At 40.7% G+C, this 21,487-nt stretch overlaps 1 protein-coding gene across 22 annotated transcripts in view; it reads right to left on the reverse strand.

Annotated features, from left to right (window-relative positions):
* The window catches only part of LOC104151956 (dystonin), a 309,066-nt gene that overhangs the window by 194,353 nt on the left and 93,226 nt on the right, over positions 1 to 21,487 (reverse strand). For all 22 annotated transcript variants that reach the window (XM_068937429.1, XM_068937427.1, XM_068937406.1 and 19 more), the window contains 2 exons: positions 18,094 to 18,155; positions 640 to 729 (listed from right to left, as the gene is read on the reverse strand). In XM_068937429.1, coding sequence (XP_068793530.1) covers positions 640 to 729; positions 18,094 to 18,155 — 152 coding nt within the window. The remainder of the gene's footprint in view (positions 1 to 639; positions 730 to 18,093; positions 18,156 to 21,487) is intronic.

Raw genomic sequence — 21,487 nt, forward strand, 5'->3', positions numbered from 1 at the left:
CCTACCCCCTTATCCTCATCCTCCACATCCTCATGCTGTTCATATGCGCATGCTTCTGTTGAACTCACCAACCGTAAGGTCTTCAAAAAATCTCGCTCTCTTGGCTAATGAATATAACAGACAAGAGACAGGACAGCAAAGACACAAGACAGACCACAAATGAAAAGAAGAGCATGAAAAGAAGAACATAATGAAGAGAACAAATACCAAGCAAGGGAAGTAATGCTCACAAAGAAAGGAAATGACACCTGAGGAGCGTGTTAGACATTTTCAGGGACATTTTACCCTTGCTGTTTGTAAGTTATTCCCTTTAATGTGAAGGAACATTAAGCATCTAATACTTGTTAAAAGAAAAACTGTAAAGAAAAGGGAAGAACAGAAAAAGCTTGTGCACTACCCTATTAAGACAGGAAGTCTCACCAAGTACAAGAAAAGAAGAAAATACGACTGCATTCTCCCACAGAGCTCATGGAGGAATATTTTACCAACAGAAACACAACTTGTGCCTTTGGTATCAAGCCACAGATTGCGGGAAATATCAAAGAAATCCCCAGCAGTCAACATCCAAAGAGTTAAAAAAGCAGAGTAAATATGCACGTATAACAAACTGGATCACCGCATTCTGATTTGAAAGCTCACCAAGGTGTCTCCAGAAAGGACTTCTAAAAGAGAGATCAAGTTATGTCCATCTCTTAGGTCTTCATACAGGTCATTCACATGCTTTCGAACCTGCAAAGATAAATGCAAAAATACAATTTAAGATCCTGATTTATACCAAGGAATTCACAATCATATTAACATAGTTATCTTTTAATGTTCAACCTCAGACATACCTCAACATGGCACCTGAAATGTATCCACTTTCATCACAAACCTGCAAACCTAAATTTACTGTAAACACAAGCAAGATTCACAACCTTGTCTGCACTCTCACATTTCCATCCCGTTTTATTTCTTCTATTGAAAAGGAAAACAGTTTGAAGTTAGAGGCAATGAATGGATATAGCAACTAATAATCAGTACCTGACTATTTAAACAACGCTATCTATTTCCACCTAAATAATGATCACTTACAGATGACCCTAGCTAGACTCACAGTAGCCAGCTAAACCCAATGAACTGTGAGAAAACGTGCAGAACAAAATCCTGTCCTGACATACATGTTAGCCTCAGCATACAAGTTCACTGGATTCAGGCCAAAAGTTATCACACTTTTAAGTTGCTACACACATACCTTCACTCCTTTACATATACATAGCTTTGCACACTCACAAACAAAAAATAATTGAATTTTAATTCTAGATGTTTATATAAAGTCCTCTGTGCAATTAATTTAAAACATTTAAAAAGAAAAATACTCTAGTAATATCGAGGTATTGCTAAGCCAAACAAAGAAACAGAACAGACGCTCTCCTAGCATATCTATGGTCAAAAAAAGAAAATGGAAGCCTAAAGATATCATTAAAAACTTTGACATCAGATTTGATTACGCCAGATGCTTAACAAATGAAGAGTGCAAAGATTTTTTTTTTAACCCAAAATAACTGTGACTTTTTATTCTTTTATTCAAAGAACCATGCCAAACTGAACCATGTCAATCGAGGACTGAATTCTTTTTGACAGGAGCAGGTGGGTTTCCTTCCAACGAAACGCAGCAGCAGCATTCCTCCTCCTCCTCCTCCTCCTCCTGCCTGCCCCTCTGGGCCAGCCCCACGACGCTTCAGCTCCCGTTAAGAAAGCAGGAGTCCAAGCCAGAACAGATCCACGGGGGAGCGCGGCAGCCAGAAGAAAGGGAGGACGTCAGGTGAGAGCGGAGGAAAGGGTTGTACATCTAGAGGACACAGCGCTAGCACAGCTTTAAAACTACCTATGAAGCAACAAGTCAACACCGACACTCTTTTCAACATAAAACTCACGTGGACTGCCCAGCGTGCAGATACTTGAATGATGGGATGAGAAAATGCTACAAGTTTCCAATCTGTCTTTATTTTCTCACCGGACGCAGGATATTTGTGTGGCTTCAAGAGGATTTATTCTGACGGTCTCTCACATCATAAGATTGTTTACCTTCTGTTTGTTTCTTACAATGAGGTTTCCCAAGTATTACAAAGAAAAACATTTCCCTCAACTTATCTTTTTAGGTATCACAGACGTTTCAGAGATGAATTCAGACTGTTTACAGAGAAAGCTGCTTAGAGCTGTCAAACCACCCACTGGGAAACCACCAATAAGTCTTAACCTTCTTTCTTAATTCTGCCATTGACTGACAATGACTGTGAGGGTAAGTTATTTACGACACACTGCTCCTGCATGCTAGCACAGGACTAAGTACTAAGGACAGTACTAAGAAATTTCTTCCACAACAAATGTGCACCTAAAAAGATGGAGCTGGGCAAGCAGGGTCTCTCAAAGCAGCAAATCACTTCTTTTAAAAGAAGGAGCACCTTGTGCTTCCCAAGAGATCCTGCTCCGCATTTCAGGAAAAAGCTTTGCAAAACTATCTCTCTCTGCTATTGGTATAGGGCAAGCTATGTCTCTCAACATATACAATGAATTCTTAGATCTTTAAAAGCACAAGGAACAAATATTAGTGTTTTCTTGCTGTTTTGCTGCCACATTCAGATTCCATCAGAACCTGTGGATCTGCGGGGTCTGCTGGGCTGCAAAGAATTTTGTTACGAATTTTAGTGGCTTTTCTATAAAACAGCAGAATTGTCAGCCCTCTGTTCTGCAAGGTCCATGTGCAAAGTAGGTTACGTGCTGCCTCAGGCAACCTTGTGCAACAAACTTATGTGAGTGTAGGAGACTTGATAATTTGGGCATGACAAGAGATTCTCTAAGGAAGATGTAGGAGGCATTTAGTGGCTAAGGGGCATTTGACAAAACTTAAACAAGAGAAGCAAAATGGCTTCATCAGCCAAAAGGAGACAGGGATGATTTAAGGCACTGTTTCAGAGGTGATTCATCTTTTGATCTTCATCTTCTGGCATATATACTACGATGGTTGTGGCAAGCCAAGCGGCATTCCGCCTTCATATGAGCATCAGATGTTTTCATATCATACATTCCCAGTGAGCTTTGCATGCTGGTGCCTTGGGGAACCTGCACCGCTACTAGTAAAAACAGCTTTTAAAGCTGTAGTAGTCATACAGCTGCGATCTTGATCCAGGATCCCACCATGTCAGGCCCTGTAGCCACCTCCAAAAGCTAGCAATCTAAATAGTCCATGTAGCTTGCATAGCTTTATCATGCTGTTCAGCTGACACTGGTAGTCCTTACAACAAACCTACAACCTAGTGTACTATTCTGCTTCTACAGTTAAAGACCCTGGTCCAGTAGGCTTGATTTGCTTTTTGATTTGCTTGGCTCTGATATTCGCTGACAGAAGATGAAGACGCAGTTCAGCCACCTAGACGCAGACCTAGAGGACCATGGTAGTAGGTGGTGGGGACATGCCTCCCGGCCTCCAGCTGCGCCTCCAGAAGGACAACGGTTTGCCCAAGTCCTGCCTACTAGTCCTATGCAGACCCCTGAATACCCTACGACATCTCAAACAGCACTAGATATCTATGTGTAGGGAACCCACTCCATGCATAGTGAACTCCGGTTTTGCCACGGTCAGAGCAAGCGCAAGCCATCTTCTTCATCTTCCATATGAAGCAGCTGAACCACACTGCACATAGGTTGCACCTGGGTTACTCCAGGCTATTAGCAGTGGAGTCACTTAAAATCTCTTTCACAAAGCCACATTCAGGTAGGGGATCTTACCACAGCACTACAGCAGAGAAAAGCTGAATGAAACATATCCACATCTTACTTTTTTACGTGTTATTTTTAGTTGTGTCAGGCTGATACTGGAACAAAATCTGTAGTTTTACAAAATAAAACCACAGCTTGCTTATGCTTGAATAGGTAACAGAGGGAAAGAGTGTCCCGTCTGCTTCTGCAAGCAAAAAATGATTTGATCTTGAAAGTGGAGGCTATAAAATGCACAGGCCGCAGTACAGTGGGAAGGTCGCTGCCCCTCTATCAGAATAGTAAAGAAACTCCCATGCTCGTTTGTTCAGGTGTAAATCTGCCATGAAAATAGTGTTGTGGCCCTTTCTGTGTATACAGCGGGTGCACACCTGCCATGCACATACATGGAGGAACGTCACAGATGTTAATGTTATGGTCCAGTGTGTACCTAAAATGCAGAGTTTTGAGAAAGTTTTGGAATTAAATTCTAGATTGTAGGAAGGAAAGGGAATAAAGATTAATGCACAGCAGATTCTTGTGTCAGGGCATTAAGAAGCATGAGAAAGTATGCAATCAGATAAGGCAGGAATAACTGAAAGCAACTCCCATGTACCAAAGGCAACTAGAAACTCCCTCAAGGAAGTGACACAATTACAGTGACCCTGCCAGTCTGAAGGCCATAGAATCAAGATATATTTTTGGGTTGACACACTTGCAAACTTACCAGTTTTTACAGAGTAAGAGAAAATAGTCTATTGTAATTAAGTATTTTTCTTAAAATATCAGGACTTTCCTTATCTGTGTTATAATTAAGCAGAACTGACCATTAGCAGAACTGACCAAACCAGACCTTTTCTTATAGCTTCCCAAACAGGGGCTCTGGAGAATGACAGATTTAGAATAAAATCTAATTCACATTTATTTTGAAAAACAGAAGTGCTATTAGCTGACAAGCCTTAAAAATTAGTCTAATCCCCAGCCACTAACAAGATCTATTACATTAAACGTCCACTAGAGGCTTTTGAAGATCATAAAACTTGGAAAAGTCTTTTCAAATACCGTTCTCCTCTCTTCCAGAAATAAAGTTAATTAAATGCACAATATAGATAGAAAGCATTACCACTACTCCAAAGAAAAATGGGATGGGACCCAATAATTCGGACTGTAATGAGGTGTGTTGGGAAAAAGCAGTCGGGCCTTAATTACCTGTGAGGTCACGGACAGAAGTCCGAATGACAACTGGTACAAGGCCACCAATAGTTTTATAATAAACTTCAAATTCATTCCTTCAGAATCTGATTCAGGGTCCATGGAAAGATGACCGCTTAAGACTCCCATTCACTTCAGTAGATTTTGGGTCATGTTTAGGGCCTCAGCTCTTCAGCTATAGTGAGACACTTTTTCGTGAGATAGCAGCCACACAGGCATTGAAAAGCTACTATAATTACACGGTTGCACAGAAAAAGTCATCAGCATTCAGACCTCTGAAAAACTGCTGTGGCCGCTGCATAAAGATCCTTGACATCCTGATGAGTTTCCCTGATTTTTCAGCTTCTTAAGAAGGCACTTAAAATTCTTTCTAAAAGACAAATTTTATTACAAGAACAAGTAATGTGAAATGAGGAAACAGCTTTATGTAGGCTTTGAAAATGACTGTCTTTTACTCTGCTCGCCTTTGAAAATTAAGGAATCATACTGGCATTTCTAAATAAACAAATAAACTTATACCATAAAAAGAGCAGAAAATCTTTCATACAAAGAGCTTTCTTTTACTTTTATACAAAAATGAACATTTAATATGTCAAGACATAGAGCATGATTTATGTGAATCTTTCTAAAAGTGCTTAACAGGTTGCAACACGATCCCTGCCTTCAACGCAGCCTGTACCTGTCAGAGTATCAGATTTGCCAAAATTTTCCCACGTGACTGATTTGCCGAACAAGGCTGCTCCCTCAAATGTCTTTGCTGCTACTTATTTTGCTCCCCCCCGGATAAGGCACGTCGCTGTCGCTCAGCACGCCGCGGCACCATCCCGCTCGGGTGACTCCCACCCCGCTCGCCCCCGCGGCGCGGCGCAGGTCCTTGCTGTGCTCCACGGCCACGCTGACGGCACGCCAACAAGGACGGGGAGCGGAAGCTCTTACACACGTACAGCCTCTCCCTGTCTTGTGCTCCTCAATCTTCTCACTTTGACACCAAAATTTATTTTACAGAAATTCCTGCGAGAAGAACAAACTGTAGATATGTATCCTGCGTGCGATCCTGGCTTTGCACTGTATCCTACCAGAATCCGTAAAAACAAACAAGCAACAGCTGCAGCGCAGTACACCCGCCGGCACTGCTGCAGGAGCGGAGGCCAGGCACAGCTTTCCCGGCGCAGCGGCAGAGGCGGTGGCTGCAGATGGTGCTGTTGCCCCGGGCTCCACGCGCACACGTAAGGCGGCCCCAAGGGCAAACCTTGCTCCGTCTCATCCCTGCGCCGAGAGGCTTGCAATCGTGAATCCGGTTTTAGCCCAGTGGTCTCAAACTCACTTGCACTGTTTTACTTCGCCCACCAATCTGTTCGTCTGTTCCACCGTGAGCGTGCAGTGTAGTTACAGTGAAAACAAATTGTTTTTTATTTCATACTCGGGAGTAATATTCTAGCTGTTTGACTTGGTTCAAGGCTGTTAACTTCCCCAAACAGCAAATGCTATTCCATTTTATAAAATCCATTTATGATTTCAAACACTTTTAGAAGTCACCTTTAAACTAGTCTCCCATACTGAGTTCAACACTCCTGACCTTTCTTTATGTCAGATGTTTTCTAACTTAAAATCCATCCTTGGTTGCCCTTCACTGTATTCATCTGGCCAGTGCTCTCTACATTAGCAGAAAAGTGATTTACTCTAAAACGTGGCTGCTGTAACTAAGCTTGGATAAGTCAACTTTTTTTTTTTTTTACATTAATCTTCATATATCTTCCAGAAAACTATATCATCTGATTAACTGTTGTTTTTGCATATCCTGTTTTGCATTTTTACCCCTCAGCCTTTCATTGTTTCGCCTGTCTCTGAAAAACTCTTAATAAAGTAACATCATAAGAAGGACACACATATTGCTTTCAGGTAAACATACTGTTGCTCAATTTAAAAAAAATTCAGGCCATTGCTAAATCTTGTCCTTCCATTTCTGTTGCTACGTCCCTATATTTAGGTTCATGACACGCATTCCAACATTCTCCTAAACCACAAATCAGCAAGCATGCAAGCAAGCGCATAATCCTATGCATATACAAATAACAGGAGACAAATATACACACATATAAGTCCTTTTCTGAACTTCAGTAGTTGTGCAACATCTAAAACATAATTATTACCTAGAGCACAAGTTTATCAAATGGTTCAAATCCTTCTTTCTGTCTCCAATGGAAGAACCTTTTTATAATAAGGGGATGGATGGTTAACAGATTTAGGTTCTCTTCAACCCACAGGGGCAGTTAATACTTAAAACAAGGTCCAGCCACTAAGAACACCGCCACGAATCCCACCGCACTTATTCATCATCATTATCACTTCTTTATGACTATAACATCTGACAGTTTTAGCCAGAGCCCCACTTCTCCTTCAGAAAGTGTGCAAGCCACTACACAAGGTGGGCAGATGAACTCAGCTGCCTTGTACCAAGGAAGCAGACGCCTCTGAAGTCACCAGAATTCAAAGTAAGGGCTGGCTCATAAGCCAAAATAAGCCCCATGAAGATCACAGGGAATCCTGAAGGCCGCACTAGAAAGAGTCAGCATGCTTTCCACTTACTAGGGTTCTCAGCCAAAGGATTTAAAAGAATTATAACAAAGTTGCTAAAATCAACCAAAGATACTGGTTTAATGTTTATACTGAAAGAATTCCTTTAGTTAAATTAACCATGAATTGTTTTCTGAATCTGAGATCTAGATTTTGGCTTTGTTTATTTAAAGAAGGGTTTCACATCTGAAGATGAAAGACGAAAAGGATTACCTGAGCCACGTTTGGCTCTGGCAGGACACTTCCCTCACTGTTTTCAAGACTTTCACAGCACGGACTTTGTGGGCTGCTAGTATCTTGGCATCACTGGGATCAGAAAATCCATCTGCATAGAGCCCGTGCTGTATAGATTCACAGGCTCAATGTAAATGAAGATCTATTAACATGAAATGGAGCTCTACTTCCCTTATTGCTATCATTTAAAGTCCTAAAATATTCATTTACGTTCTGGAGATACACAGTCAGCATTAGTATCTATTCCACCACAGCATACTTCATTATGCAAACAGTGCTCAGGGAACACCAAGAAGAGCTGAAGCGTGTTGACGTATGCTGAGGGAGATCCTCGTGCAACTCTCCAAAGCTGCCAGCTCACTAGCAACTGCTGCAGCAGCTGCGATCAGCACGTCCACCTGTCTCCCATTCTGCACCTCAATAACACTTTATGATTTTTCCTCTGAGCAATACTCTGTTCAGATGCCTTCTTGCACAAGATTATTTAAAGATATTTATAAACCACAAAGACTCATAAAATACACTACAAAATTCTCTCTACATCTCTATCACATTTCTAGCCATTAGGAGATACATCCTCTGCACGTATTAATGATGATAATTAAGTGTGACTCACAACCTGTTTAAAGACCAATATGTGACATTTATTCCGTTTCTTTTTTTAAATGTTTTGCTTACAAAGGCATAAACGAATATAAATATAGATTAACGAGGAATATAAAGCAAACATCACCTAGTTTCACTTTACACGGTAGCCCACTGCAAAAGGGCATTCTCACTGCAATTCCAGGACTGATGCAGGATGAAATCATTAATGTGATGAAAACCCCAGCTTTGGTAAAGAACTTGGCATCGATCAGCTCTAAGAATTTGAAGTTAAAAAAATATTTTGCCAGAGAAGGGTTAGGCTGTATTAGGCCTGTCATTGTCACAGAATAATAGAAACATAATGCTAAAAAGGACTAAACAGATCATCTCACCCAACCCAATGCCCTGGAGCAGGACAGAGCTTGGCTAGAGCACTCCAGAGATGCTTCTCTAATTTACTCTTGAAAATTCAAATGAAGGAAATTCTACAATGTAATGCATACACTTTAGGGCTTTGCAGTGCTTACTGGCTTTGGGGTTTTTTTTTCTGCCTTCCTAATCTTCAAAATAAATCTTCTTCTGTAAATTAAGCTGAATTTTTTGCCGTCTCCTCTGTAGACCCCAACCTTGGAAAACCCTTGTTCCCTGGCTTCTGCATAACCACCTTCTGCACACTGGGGACATATTATCGTGTCTCCCTTCAGTCCTCTCTACTTTAGACTAAACAAACTCAATCATCACAACTCGTCCTTGATTTTCAAAAAAACTTATCTTCTTACTGCTTCATTACAGACAAGTGCAAACTCCTTGTTGTGGTAAAGAGCAGGAGGAGCACAGCTAGGCAGAGGGGTCTGGCTGAAGTTTCACATCTGTGCGCCCACCAGCACAACTGCCAGCCACCTCTCAACCTCTGTCGCCCACGCACCCATGAAAAGGCAGAATTAAGAGCTGTCCCCTCGTGTGCTCAGCACTGCGCGAGCCCATAGGCAAAGAGTGGAGCTACCGTGCAGCTCCTGTAGCTACCTGGGCATAAGCAGACGCAGCCAGCACCACTGACGGCAGCAACCACAAGAGCCACCAAGCCTGGACCTGCCTCCCACGGCTGCCTCCTTGCAGCTGTTGCTGATGATGGCATCCTAGTAAACTAAATGACTGTTTATTAACTTGTTCCACTGTCTGACGCCTACCACACCGCAGACCACTAGGAGTCCCTTATCCTTTTCAAATTCGTAAATATAACGGCAACTGACTTCAGCTGCCAACTCCTGAGGGAATAAAAGCTGTGCAACTAGAAAGCAGGTAACTTATCTAAATAGTCTTCACTCTTCTTTCCTTATCTGACTTCTACTCTCAACCTTTTAAGTTGTGTTTCATCAAGGCAGCATTTTTGTAGTTTGAAGAGGACTGAATACTTCAGCCTTCTCTATACGTTTTAATAATATTATCTCTTCTTTTTCCCCCTCAGTAATGCATCTATATTTCTCCTTTCTTCCTCATACTCTGACACAATTACAGAATCGTTCCCGTGTTGACTTTTATGTCATACTCTTATTATAACTCATTTTGGACCTTTGTCTGATTTTATCCCATCATGCTTTGCTTTACTACTCCTTTATATTAATCTTTAGTCATGTTGCCCTTACTTCCGCTATCTGCATGGCTCCTTTTGATTTGTCACAGCTCTTAAAAGCAGCAATACATCGTATACTGTGCCTGCTATATCTGCCTTCCCCATCCACACCCTGCCATTGTGCCTTCAACACAGGCGCTTTCAGTAACTGCCAGGTCTCTTGCGTCCCCTTCGCTCCTGGATTACTTCCCCACCAGACCCTGCCTATCAATTTCCCCGAGTCTGCTGAATTTTGCTACTTCAGCAAGCAATTCAGGAGACTGCTGCTGCTCATGTTTGCTGTCCTTCCTTTCTGCTCCTTCTCTCTTTTCTTGAAAGGTGAGTCTGATTTTGTGTTCGAAGTATCTCCCCCCTTTCAGATTTTGAGGTAGTTCCTCCCAATCAGTCAGGACTAAAACTAGCAGTGTTGCCAGCACCTCTCTTCACCCGATAAAACACGTTACTTCCAGCACGTCCTGAGCGCTTGAAGGTCTCTCTGAATGTGACTCACCTCACAGGACAGATGTCCCCACCTTAGCTAGCCACTCTTACCCCTTCAACAGGCAGGGAAAGGATGTAAAATACATCTGGACCTATTCTGCACACCTACTTTAAGAAGAGCTTTTTCTCATAGACTATAAAGGGCATCTAGATGACCAGTTTAAAAGTTGACCCTGACATCCACTTTTCCTGTCAGTGATGAGGATAAAGGATCTCCCCCACTGCCAGAGTCCTGTCCTTTTAACGCCAGTTAGTGACCACAAACGTGTCATCAACCACCTCGTTCCACGGTTCCAAGGTGGTCTACAACCGAAACCGCAACAACCGGGGTCACCTTCTCTCCTGTTTTATCCTTAGTTTTAGACACTCCACAACATTTCTGTTGTATACCGCAACCAATTTTCTTCACCTTTCCCTGCTTTCAAACAATTTGGCCTTTTCTTTCCAGGCCTGGACCATGTGGCATCAAATCTACCTGATCAGGAACGAGCTGTTTAAGATATTAAAATGTAAATAATATCGTATCAAACTCAGCCAATGAACCTGGCTTACATAGCGTAAAGCTACATGGATACTCTAACTCAGGCCAAGGGCAGTGCAGTGCAGGGTGACTACCTATGTGGTTACTCTGCACCTGCCTAAAGGAATTATAAACAACCGATTTATTCTAATAAGCGCCAAATGGGCGCTGGCAGACATAACACTGTTCTGATTGAAGTCAAGATACTTTATCTCACTAGACAGATGAGAGTTTTAAATAATATGCTACTATCTTTAAATGAACCTGTACAAAGCACCATAAACACCTTTAACAGACGATGCATGTTTCTTCACGGGAAAATCAGGTTTCCTCTGACCTTCTCTTCCTATGCAGTCACACACCTACATAATCTACCTCAGGGCGAGATCGGGTTTCCAAAATATAGAAGATATTGTTGCAGAATGAAGTATTTTTGTAATGCTTCTGACCGAACGTTTGAGGTTGCTTTGCTATTTGGAGTTCACGTACTGGGAAACATACTGCTCCCACTGGAGTCAACGGCGCAGTTCATACTGGCCTCGGTGGGAGCAGGATCAAGGCAGAGTATTTCTAACCTGATATATTAATGACTATTAAATGTGGACACATCAAAAGTATACAGATAAAATAAACCTATGAATAATTTAACAATCAATTAAAAAGCCAACATATAATTGCAAATGGTACGGTTTTATCTCTTACAATCTCTAAGGATTAAATAATGAAATATTAAATAAAATCTATGCTAACTGAGAGCTAATTGCAAACAATAAACCCTCAAAAAGAGAATGAATTAATACATGAATATATTAGCCTACTATAGGAAAGCTACTAGTGCTAATGGCTCTATTTCATTTTACAGTAATCTTATGGTAGACTTATATTTCTTATTCTTTCATATATGCACACCTGTACAAAACAATTGAAGAAAATCACAGTAAAAAGGATCATAAAACCACACACTCACCTGGTTCAAAAGTGTTGCATGCCATAAAAATATCAATGTACTTAAGCCATCACGTATTTCATGTATATTTAATTTACTGTTTTCAATTATCCTCTTTTCTGCTCCCCATTAGTCATGAAGACTGCATGCATTAGAGCAGATCAAATAAACCTGAAATCTGTGGCACAGTTTTTATTGACTTGAATTTATTTATTTATTTACTTACTAACTTACAGAGAGATTTCGTGATACAGGTTATCATTAACCTCTTTATATAGTCTCCTCCTCTTCTATCAGCTTTTACTTCTGGCATCCTGCTACTAATTTTCATCACAGTCTCTTGGTTTCCAGCCTCCCCCACCTAAACTTCTATTAAACACTAATAAGAGTCCTGAGTTTGCTTGCTGATTTGCTCTGCAAGCAGATATAGATTATGCTAAGCCGACTGGAGATGGCAGATTTTTTGAAAAATTTATACACAATGTGGGATGAATAAACTATAACCATGCATATTTACAGGGATAATATCAAAATGAAATACTCTTTTCCACCTTCAACAGCAGGTTCTTTCTCCAATAGCTAACTTCTTACACTTTTCTGAAGGAAGATGGTTCAAAGAAAAAACATTTCTACTTAGGCAAGATCTTTAAAAATAGTCCTAAGCACACAACAGAAAAGTTTTCAGGAGAAAAACTGAAACTTTCTTCTGTCTTCCAAGAAGGCAATAGGTCCCACTGATAAATTAAAAAATAAAATAGGAGGAGGAAATATTGATACCTCGCTACATCCAATGACTAAAGTGCCAAGCGCAGCAAGCTGTTTGCTGCGTTTGAGGCAGAATTTTACAGGGCTTGTTTCCCAACACAGTTTACAGCAGCTGTCAGAATCAACTATGAGGAATCTATGAGATTCATTTAGATGCACTTGCATAGTAAATGTTCTTCTCAGTATATTCCTTAAATACAAAAGAAGTCAAACCATGCTCTGTCAAAGTATGTTGCAAAAACAAAGGGTGTTGAGACTTTAAAAAAAAGTCACAGAGTGCTTTACTACTCCTTAAATAAACATAAACTCCTTTTAACTTTAAACTTTATATACTTTATAAACTTTAAACTTTAAACTTTATACTTTACTTTACACTAAACTTTAAACTTTATAAACTTTAAATAAACTTTAAAACTCCTTTTAAATAAACATATTTAAACCTAGAGCTAAGAAGTGTTCATTTTTAAAAGAAGAGGTGGGGAATTTTAAATAACGGATTAACTGCATAGCTGAAAAGACGATAGTGGGGAATAGTGCTGTTATGATGATAACCACAGGTGTCAATAAAGTGCAAACTTTCAGCAAGACTGCAGCGTATCAAAACGGTTCCTCTGCCATTAAACGCATACCTGAATGTTTCACGAAGCCATTGATCCAAGTGGCCATTTGCAAGTCATGTCCTGTCTGAAGGACTCACAGGAATCAATAACCTCAGGTTTCTATTCTGAATTATTCATTTGGTCTTTGCAGGACAAAAAGCAGTTTTGTCTAATGCACTATCACTACATCCCTGTAGCACAGTGATTTTGAACATAAGAGTTTCTATGGAAAACAACCACGGAGTAGTTTTAAAAGCATTTTGTCCAGCTGCTTATAAAGCCTTCTTGCCCCAAAGACCCTTATACTAGGGACTTCTGGAGCAGCTATTCACCGTACAGGGGTGCTGCTGCCCCTTGCTCTGTTAGCAGACACACATGACCTTTCCTGACACAAAATATGAAAAAAAGGTTCTCCCTTGGAGGGAAACTATTTTTATGTTCAAATATCGTGTATTTCTATTTGTCATTAGAGCAGTGATTCAGCCAATCTCTGCTTATCTTGCCTTCAGATCCATTTTATATACACTGTAATTTCTAATAAAGAAATCTCAGTACAAAATATCTTCTTTAACCTGTCAAGACTAAGCTTTGGTACTACAAAATATTTTTAAACTGGCTTGAGAAAGGAAGCAAAGGAGAAAGAAGAATTTGTCTGCTTTTACTCATTTTTCGTCATCACCTTCTCTGTTTTCTCCTCCTCCCACTTGTATCTCGATTTCCTCCTTCGTCTCACACTTTTCTCATTCTGTCCGTAGATATCCGGGTCTGGGATTCCAACGAGTGTAAGAGGAACTTCTGGGCGTTAGTGAAAGAAGGATTTCACTTCAGGTTCTTTTAAGATCACGTGAATGAAAACCTCTCCTTCCACAAACGTACCTGCTTTTGTTGAGTCAGGGGTTACTTCCCGCTGTAAAAAGTACTACCATTTAACATACTATTTTGACAGCAGCGAAGTCAAATACCTGCTACAAGCAGATGCGTGTTTAGAGAAGCTGCGAGAGGAGCTCCTTACCCGAGCGCCCCACTCACCACGCCAGGAATGTGACCAGCACCCTGGGAGCACATACCGCAGCACCCGCCAAGGCTACCTCCAGTATCTCGCCTCTCCCGGCCGTATGTCAACATCCAGCAAAAGATAACGTTTAAACTAGAGCTCCACCATCAGACGTTACACCGTAGCCTTAGCAAGCGCAATACAGTAATCAGCCCTGAGAACGATATTATTCAAAACGAAGGAACGTCAGCATTTAAAAAAAAATGTAGTGACGATCCCTTTGGCCTTGAACCGTGAAATATGAACGTAATTTGAACAACTGGATTTTGCAAACAATATAATTATGTTATGTATCTCTACATAAAACTTCGTATCTCAAGATTGTTTACAGGAAATATTTTTGCAATGACTACGCTTCTGCTGCAGCAAAGCACACAAATACATGCTCAGCTAGTCAGCTGGACTGACAAGGGATTAACCTTACACACTAAAGTTCAGCATCCACTTGCACAGTTTGAATCCAACAGAAACAAAGACGGGCACAGGGCAGAAGGGTAACTATTTCTCATCCACATTGTAATTTGTGGTTACTCAGTGAATCCCGCATACACAGAATTTAACTAAAAGAATGGCAGCAGACTTCCCTGCCTTCCCCCATGAACAACGCTAGCCCGTAAAAGCATTATACTGCTGACCTAGAAAAAAACTCTTTTGAATATACTACTATAAAGGGACAGAAGTCCGGTACTTCCCTGAGGACATTATGTTATAAGAGAACAAGAGATTAATTAAAATGGGCAAGGAGTGGACTAAACAAGGAGGGAGAAGTAGGGGGAAAAATAGAGGGGAGGGGAGGAAAGGAGAGAGGGAGGAGGCAGAAGAAAAGAGAAAAAAGAAAAAGGAAGAAGAAATGGAAAATGGAAAAAAAAAGAAAAAGGGGAAAGAAAAGAAAAAGGTAAAAAAGATGATAAAAAATACATAGGATGGGGGGGGGGGGGGGGGGCAAAGCGGCAAAGCACAATCTCCCCTCATGGCCGTAGCCATAGCTGGGGTTCCCCTACATGCATGGTCTGGTGCTCTCCATGCTCTCACCCCTTCCTTGGTCACGTTCATCCCTTCCACACCTAGGTGTGACATGGCGCAGTCAGAGGTAAAGTGCGCACGCTTCCTTCCCTGTCAGTGGAAAGGAAGTGCTTCCTAGACACACTTCATCTCCCCCTACGGTAGAGGTCTAAGACATCTAGAAGGCTTGTTCTCGCTACCATCTATAAAAGGAGTCTAAATAATTAGCTCAAACATAACTGTTGAGATGCCTGAAATAAGCCGTTTTCTACCTTATTGTCTGCAATAAGCTATGGCAGTCAGTAGGAGTTGCATGTATTTTGTATCAAATTCAAGGTAATAAAGCTGAAAACTATGGGTCTAACAACTTTAATGCGTACACCATGACAATTCTAGTGACCCTACAAGAAATTCACTCATTTATGACGCTAATTTTTTCTACATTCACTCCATTATATAGTATTTTCTAAATAAGCCCTTCTGTCTGGTATCTTAAGAGACAGGGCTTACGGATTGTTGTGATTTTAACTTCCACGCAAGTCGCCGTCGTAGAAATAATGCCATAAGAACAGAAGTTTGACAACTGTATCGCTGACCGCTTTCAGGCTGATTTATTTCCAAAACAAAGTTGAGTTGCTACTAAAGTTTCAAGGTAATGGAAGATATACAGTCAAATTCTATTTCTGCAAATTAACAGTCTTCTACTTGAATTGTAAAGTGAGCAAAATCTGAGACGAAAACCAAGGCCAGCAGTACACATATGTATAGTCACTCACAGAGAATGATTCAGAGATGAAGGCCTAAGGCCACTGACCTTGGCAAGCAAGCCAAAAGGATTTAGACTGACCTGCTCACCCCTATTTTCTTACAGGTTTAGGGCCCAAATCTTCTTTAAGCTGCTCCCAAGAGGCTGAGTGTATGGCAACAATGACTGTGCACGTTTTAAAATCATGTAAAATAATAGTGCACATGAATACCATTTTCAATACACTGCTCTTCTGTAAACACAGGCATAGTTTGTATTAAAGGATTGCTCTCCAAAAAGCTTCAGACAGGCTTTTCCACTTTGAACAGAAAATTACATCTATTAAATGCATCTCTAATATGAAAACAGATTAGTAGCCTTTGCAAACACAGTAACAATTATCTTAAATCATAAGGACAAATGCATGACAGTTAATCTAGAGATTGCATTTTGCCAGATTACTGGCAGTCATCTTGTACACTGTTTGTTTTTTTTAAATCTAATTTGCCTGAAGTATTGGACAACAGATAAATTTCTTACACTGTAAATATGAAGTAAAATCCGGAGAACAAGGAGAAGGAACAGGTTTGCAGTCTACGGTCTTTTCTCACTAACAAGTGCAAACCCTCTGCAAGGACACGAGGTCATTTGGGTATTCCAGGACAAAGGTGAGGACGTGTCCGACTAGATGGGGCACTTGGAGCAGCTGTTTTACACAGCTTACCTCCTTTGTGTCCAGCAGATCTACAAAGGAAAACCTATCAGCGTGATCCGCAAGTGCCATTTCGTGAGTCCGAACCCACCCCACCCACAGAAAGCTGCGCACAAATGCGGTGCATAGGCCAACGTTAGGATGCTCCTGGTGGATCTGTCATTGCAGGACGGACGGCAAGACCACGCTGGAAGAGAGGTCTCCTCCTAAGCCACGAATGGCGTCCACAAAACTGTGACCTATTTCATGGAGTATCACCTGGGCTTTGCTAGCTTCCTAAAGTCACTTCTTCTTCACCAGGTAGCCTGGTTTACAATTTTTTAAAGATATAAAACCAGAATTCTGCATCTTCTAAATGTTCTAGAAGCCCCCACAGTGCAGCAAAGCAGCAAAGAGAAAAATCATTAAATCATTACATCTCCCCGCTAATTGTATTTTGCTCTAAATGTGAACACATGCAAATCTTTCCAACAGCATCTGAACATTATACTCATCAATTAAATCTCAACTCTGACAGTTTGCAGATACAATTTTATTTAATGTGACTTCTGCATGAAATCAACCTCTGGGAGAAAAAAAAAAAAAAAAATCAAAGGAAGTTATGTTAAGTAATTATACAATCTGTTTCTCCAGAGAGATGTCTAGGTTAGACAGCGGGGCTGAAACAGCAGATTAAATTTAGAACTGAAGGGCCATGCAGTGAAGGTGAACTCACAGCCTTTAGTTCTCTGCTGACTAAAAGCTGCACATGTTGTGAAAATGATGTGTTGTGCCCCTGAGGCAAAGTTCACTGTTATTCAAAAGGAAGATGTTGGGAAATGATTTTCCTCTCTAGAAAGCCTCTATTTCTAATCCATGAGCAGCATACTGATGCCACTGGATGACCTAGCTGCATCCTTCTCAAGGTTATTTCCTCATCCTCATACTAATACGGTACTTCAAAAAAATTTTTTTTTTTTAATTTGCCTTCGCAGTGTTGCTACAGCCATGACAGTCTAAAGCTATAAAAGAGTCACGCTTTGCGGAAAGAAATAACGTCCCTTAAATTTAGACTCAATTTCATTTCAAATGCAAGCATTCAAAGAGATCACTTTGGGATTTCAGACAGCAGTATTTCAGCTCCCCCATGACTCCTCAAAGACAAAGTACATCCATAAACCTTACAATTTAAGATCTTCCTAGTTTGAGTTCCTTATTACATACAAGGCTACTACATTCTGAAATCAAACATTTAGTAAAACGCACAATCACTGCTGTAATAATCAGTCATCCAGATATCACAGAAATATCAACTGACCTTCATAAGATGCTGATTTATCCATTTTGTGAAGGTCTTCTTTTGTACTTTGTCCCGTTCATCTAGAGGAAAAAAAGGTGAAAAGAAGTGTTTTCAACAGTTCTATAAACAACACAGAAGATTTCTGCAGACAGCTTTATATAATTAGCAGTCTAGCAATGTTAAAAAAAAACAGAATACCATGTGAAAGTTCTGAAACGTCTAATTAAAATAATAGCGTGCAAATGTTTTTCCAGTACATCACAGCATGTCACACACAAGTTTCTTGAACTTCCAAGTGAGTTCCTTTGCTGTAAAAGCTAGAGCCCTGCTGTTAGAAGAGTAAAAATACTAATAGAAAGATAACTTCCTAGAAAAAGTAAACCATTTCCTAAGATGTACTAAAAAGATCAAGGCTGACTTTGCACGAGCTACAAATACTACTTCCAGCCTCTAAAATCTAATTAATTATTAAAGCATTTACCAGTAGAAAAACCTCTATGTGAAAGCCTGTCTTTTGGTCACTAGGCTATTTGACTACAACATCACTCTTGTTCCAAAATGCAAGTCTGAGCTACAGCTTTACTCAGAGAGAGCACCCTCTTTCCTTTGATCTTTTATAAAACAGGGATGTTCACTAACCAGGTATGGGGCCTAGCTATTGCCAACAACTCACTCTTTGGTGCAACAGTTAGCGTGAATGCTTCCCAATGAAACATTGGGAAGAAAACAATAAGAATAGCCTGAAACAGAGTAAGAAACCATCCCTCTTACAGATAGCAAGTATATATATGCATTCTAGAGCCAGGTTAAAGAAATAGTAACTACCACTCCAGCCCAGAAGTTAAATAACCTCTGCAAACCTATCTGGGGTCGTTACGCAGTCAACGTCCAGCACAACTGCTCCAGAGCAGATGCCTTGGCCCCATTCAAGCCCTGGAGCTCCCCGGCGGCAGGAGCCACGGTGCATTAGGACAGGTACTATCTGCACAAGCCTAAAACAGCAAGATCCCTTAAGACCCTGCACAACAGAACTGCAGCTGTTTCACTGACTTGGGCTACTTGTAGGGTGGCTGGGAATTAGCAGGGAGCCCAGGTAGCAAAACAAGATCTCTTCTTCAGCTACCGCCATCACTACAAGATTGAATCATAGCCTGTGTTTTACATCAAAAATGTTATTTTCACATTGGTCAAAGGTAGAAGCAGCAAAAAAAAAAAAAAAAAAAAGGGCAAAAAAAAGGTCACCCGAAAATTTCAGGGAAGTCCATATTCGTGGATTTTCAAGTCTCTGCCGTGACACTGAGGTCTTTCAAAATGACATGAGATCATAAGATAGTCCATCCTAGGCCAAAATGAGCACTGCACCATGTTTCTGACTGCAGCGAGACATGAATGCTTCGGGAAAGAACGTAAGAACAAAGCCAAGCAAAAGCATGCAATGCTTTCCTCTATATCATCTTCCAGTCCGCAGCTTACAGACTTTATAAACACAAAGATGTGTATAAGTGTGTAAGAGTCAAAGATGAATTTTTTTCTAGGTATTTTACCCTTTTTTAAATACACCTATAATTTTGGCATCCACGGTTCACTGTGGCAATGAGTTCCACAGTTAGTGTCTGCTCTGTACACGTTACGTTCAGCTTTCTGCAGGACTGTGACTATTCTTTAACCAGCTTTCTCCTGGCCACACAAGATCTTATGAAGTTCTGTCATGTTCCTCTCCCTCCTTTACAGCTCCGCACTCTTATCCTAGCTGAGGGTCCTAAAAGAGGCTTAAGGGACAAACTAAAGAGCAAAGCAAGCAGTATTGAAGAGGAAAATCTGGCAGATTAAGACATACACCTTTTGCTATATATACACCTTTTCTACAACCTTCATTTAGCAATATAGCATTTCCAGTGTAATTTACCATAATAAGTAAGCAGCTCTGGTTCAGCAGATGTAAAGAACAGAAAAACTCAGTAACTCAGAAACGAAAGAAATTCAGAAATGCTTTCACTTATAACTGTTCTGTCATGGATAGCTGTTTAAAAGGTTTTCCAAATTCCAGGATTTAATATTCCCGCTCACAAGTGTATAATTCTTTTTTTTTTTTAAGGTAACCTCAGCTTGTTTTGACTAACTACCTTGAAAGTTTACATCTGGGGAAACGTTATTGTGACAAGAGTAATAAAAAAAAAGTTTAAACAAAATCCACTTCCTTTTCTCTTTTTAGAATATGTAGTGACTATTAATTTCAACTCTATTTTCAATTAAAATGCTAACCTAAGTAAAAGAGTGATGCTTACTACCCCATATTCCTTTTATTTTTATATATATATATCTATATCTATACACACACACACACACATTACACGTACACTCAGAAAAATTTTTACCTATGACAAATACAAGTGTAATAAGGAAGAAAACTGTCACCTGTTATGTTGTGAAAAACACAAGGATTAAAAAGTGTTTTTAATCAAAACCAAACTCCTCCAAGAAGAGAAAACGCACGTTAGAATCAAAGCACAGTGGAACAGTATCTAGCGCGCTCAACTTCAAAGCGACGCACCAAATCAAAAACACCATTTAAAATAACCAGAGAACATGGCAACTTAATCTCTGCGACAGAAATACAAAGCTGAGCAATGAAACCCAGTGCAAGCCTCTGAGGAGGGGTCCGCCCTTCCCATTTCGTGAGAGGCTTCTCCCCGCTGCGCGTCGGCTCTCTGCCCGGCGCAGCTCCAGGGCAAAGCAGACACCGCTGCAAGCCAGAGCCCAGCAGTCAGTCCCCTCTTACTGACCCATACAGCACATTTGCTCCACCAGCTTGGGGCTCCAGTCCCGCTCCGCCTTAATAAACTGTCTCATTCTTCACTTCAAAACTTCAGAGTTTCTTTTCTTTTCGGGAAAAGGAGAGCAAAGTAGTGGCTAGGGCTTCTCCTGGCTGACAGAAAGTAGCAACTCCCCTTTTTAAAAAAAAAAACACATGAGCAAACAGTCCCTCTGCTGTTACCGCAAGCACAACACAAACCCTCTGGATTTAACTCACAAGAAGCATTAAATTAAGCCTATACATGTGTGTTTGTTTTTTTAAACTTTAAGCACACTAATACATATCTGAGTACAAATATTAAGCTTTGCAAACAAGGAAGTCTCTTCCCTTGCTTCTGCGAGCAGCGCGCAGGAAGGTAAGGACGTCATCGCGAAACGAGCAGTAGCAGCGCCATGGCAGCGGAGGCATACAGGTGAGGCCGCCGTTGCAGAACGGAAACGCATCTCGTTAGATCCTCTGAACTGCAGATCATAACGACAGACCCTCAATGGCTAAATAATCATTTTGAGCCTCTGTACCTTCAGCTGCTATTGCAGGCACATTCTGATATATCAGACCGATTAAAAGTCTCTCTTATGCTTTATATACCCAGACAGT

This window comes from Struthio camelus, chromosome 3 (assembly GCF_040807025.1).
Source record: "Struthio camelus isolate bStrCam1 chromosome 3, bStrCam1.hap1, whole genome shotgun sequence".
Classification (NCBI taxonomy): Eukaryota; Metazoa; Chordata; class Aves; order Struthioniformes; family Struthionidae; genus Struthio; species Struthio camelus.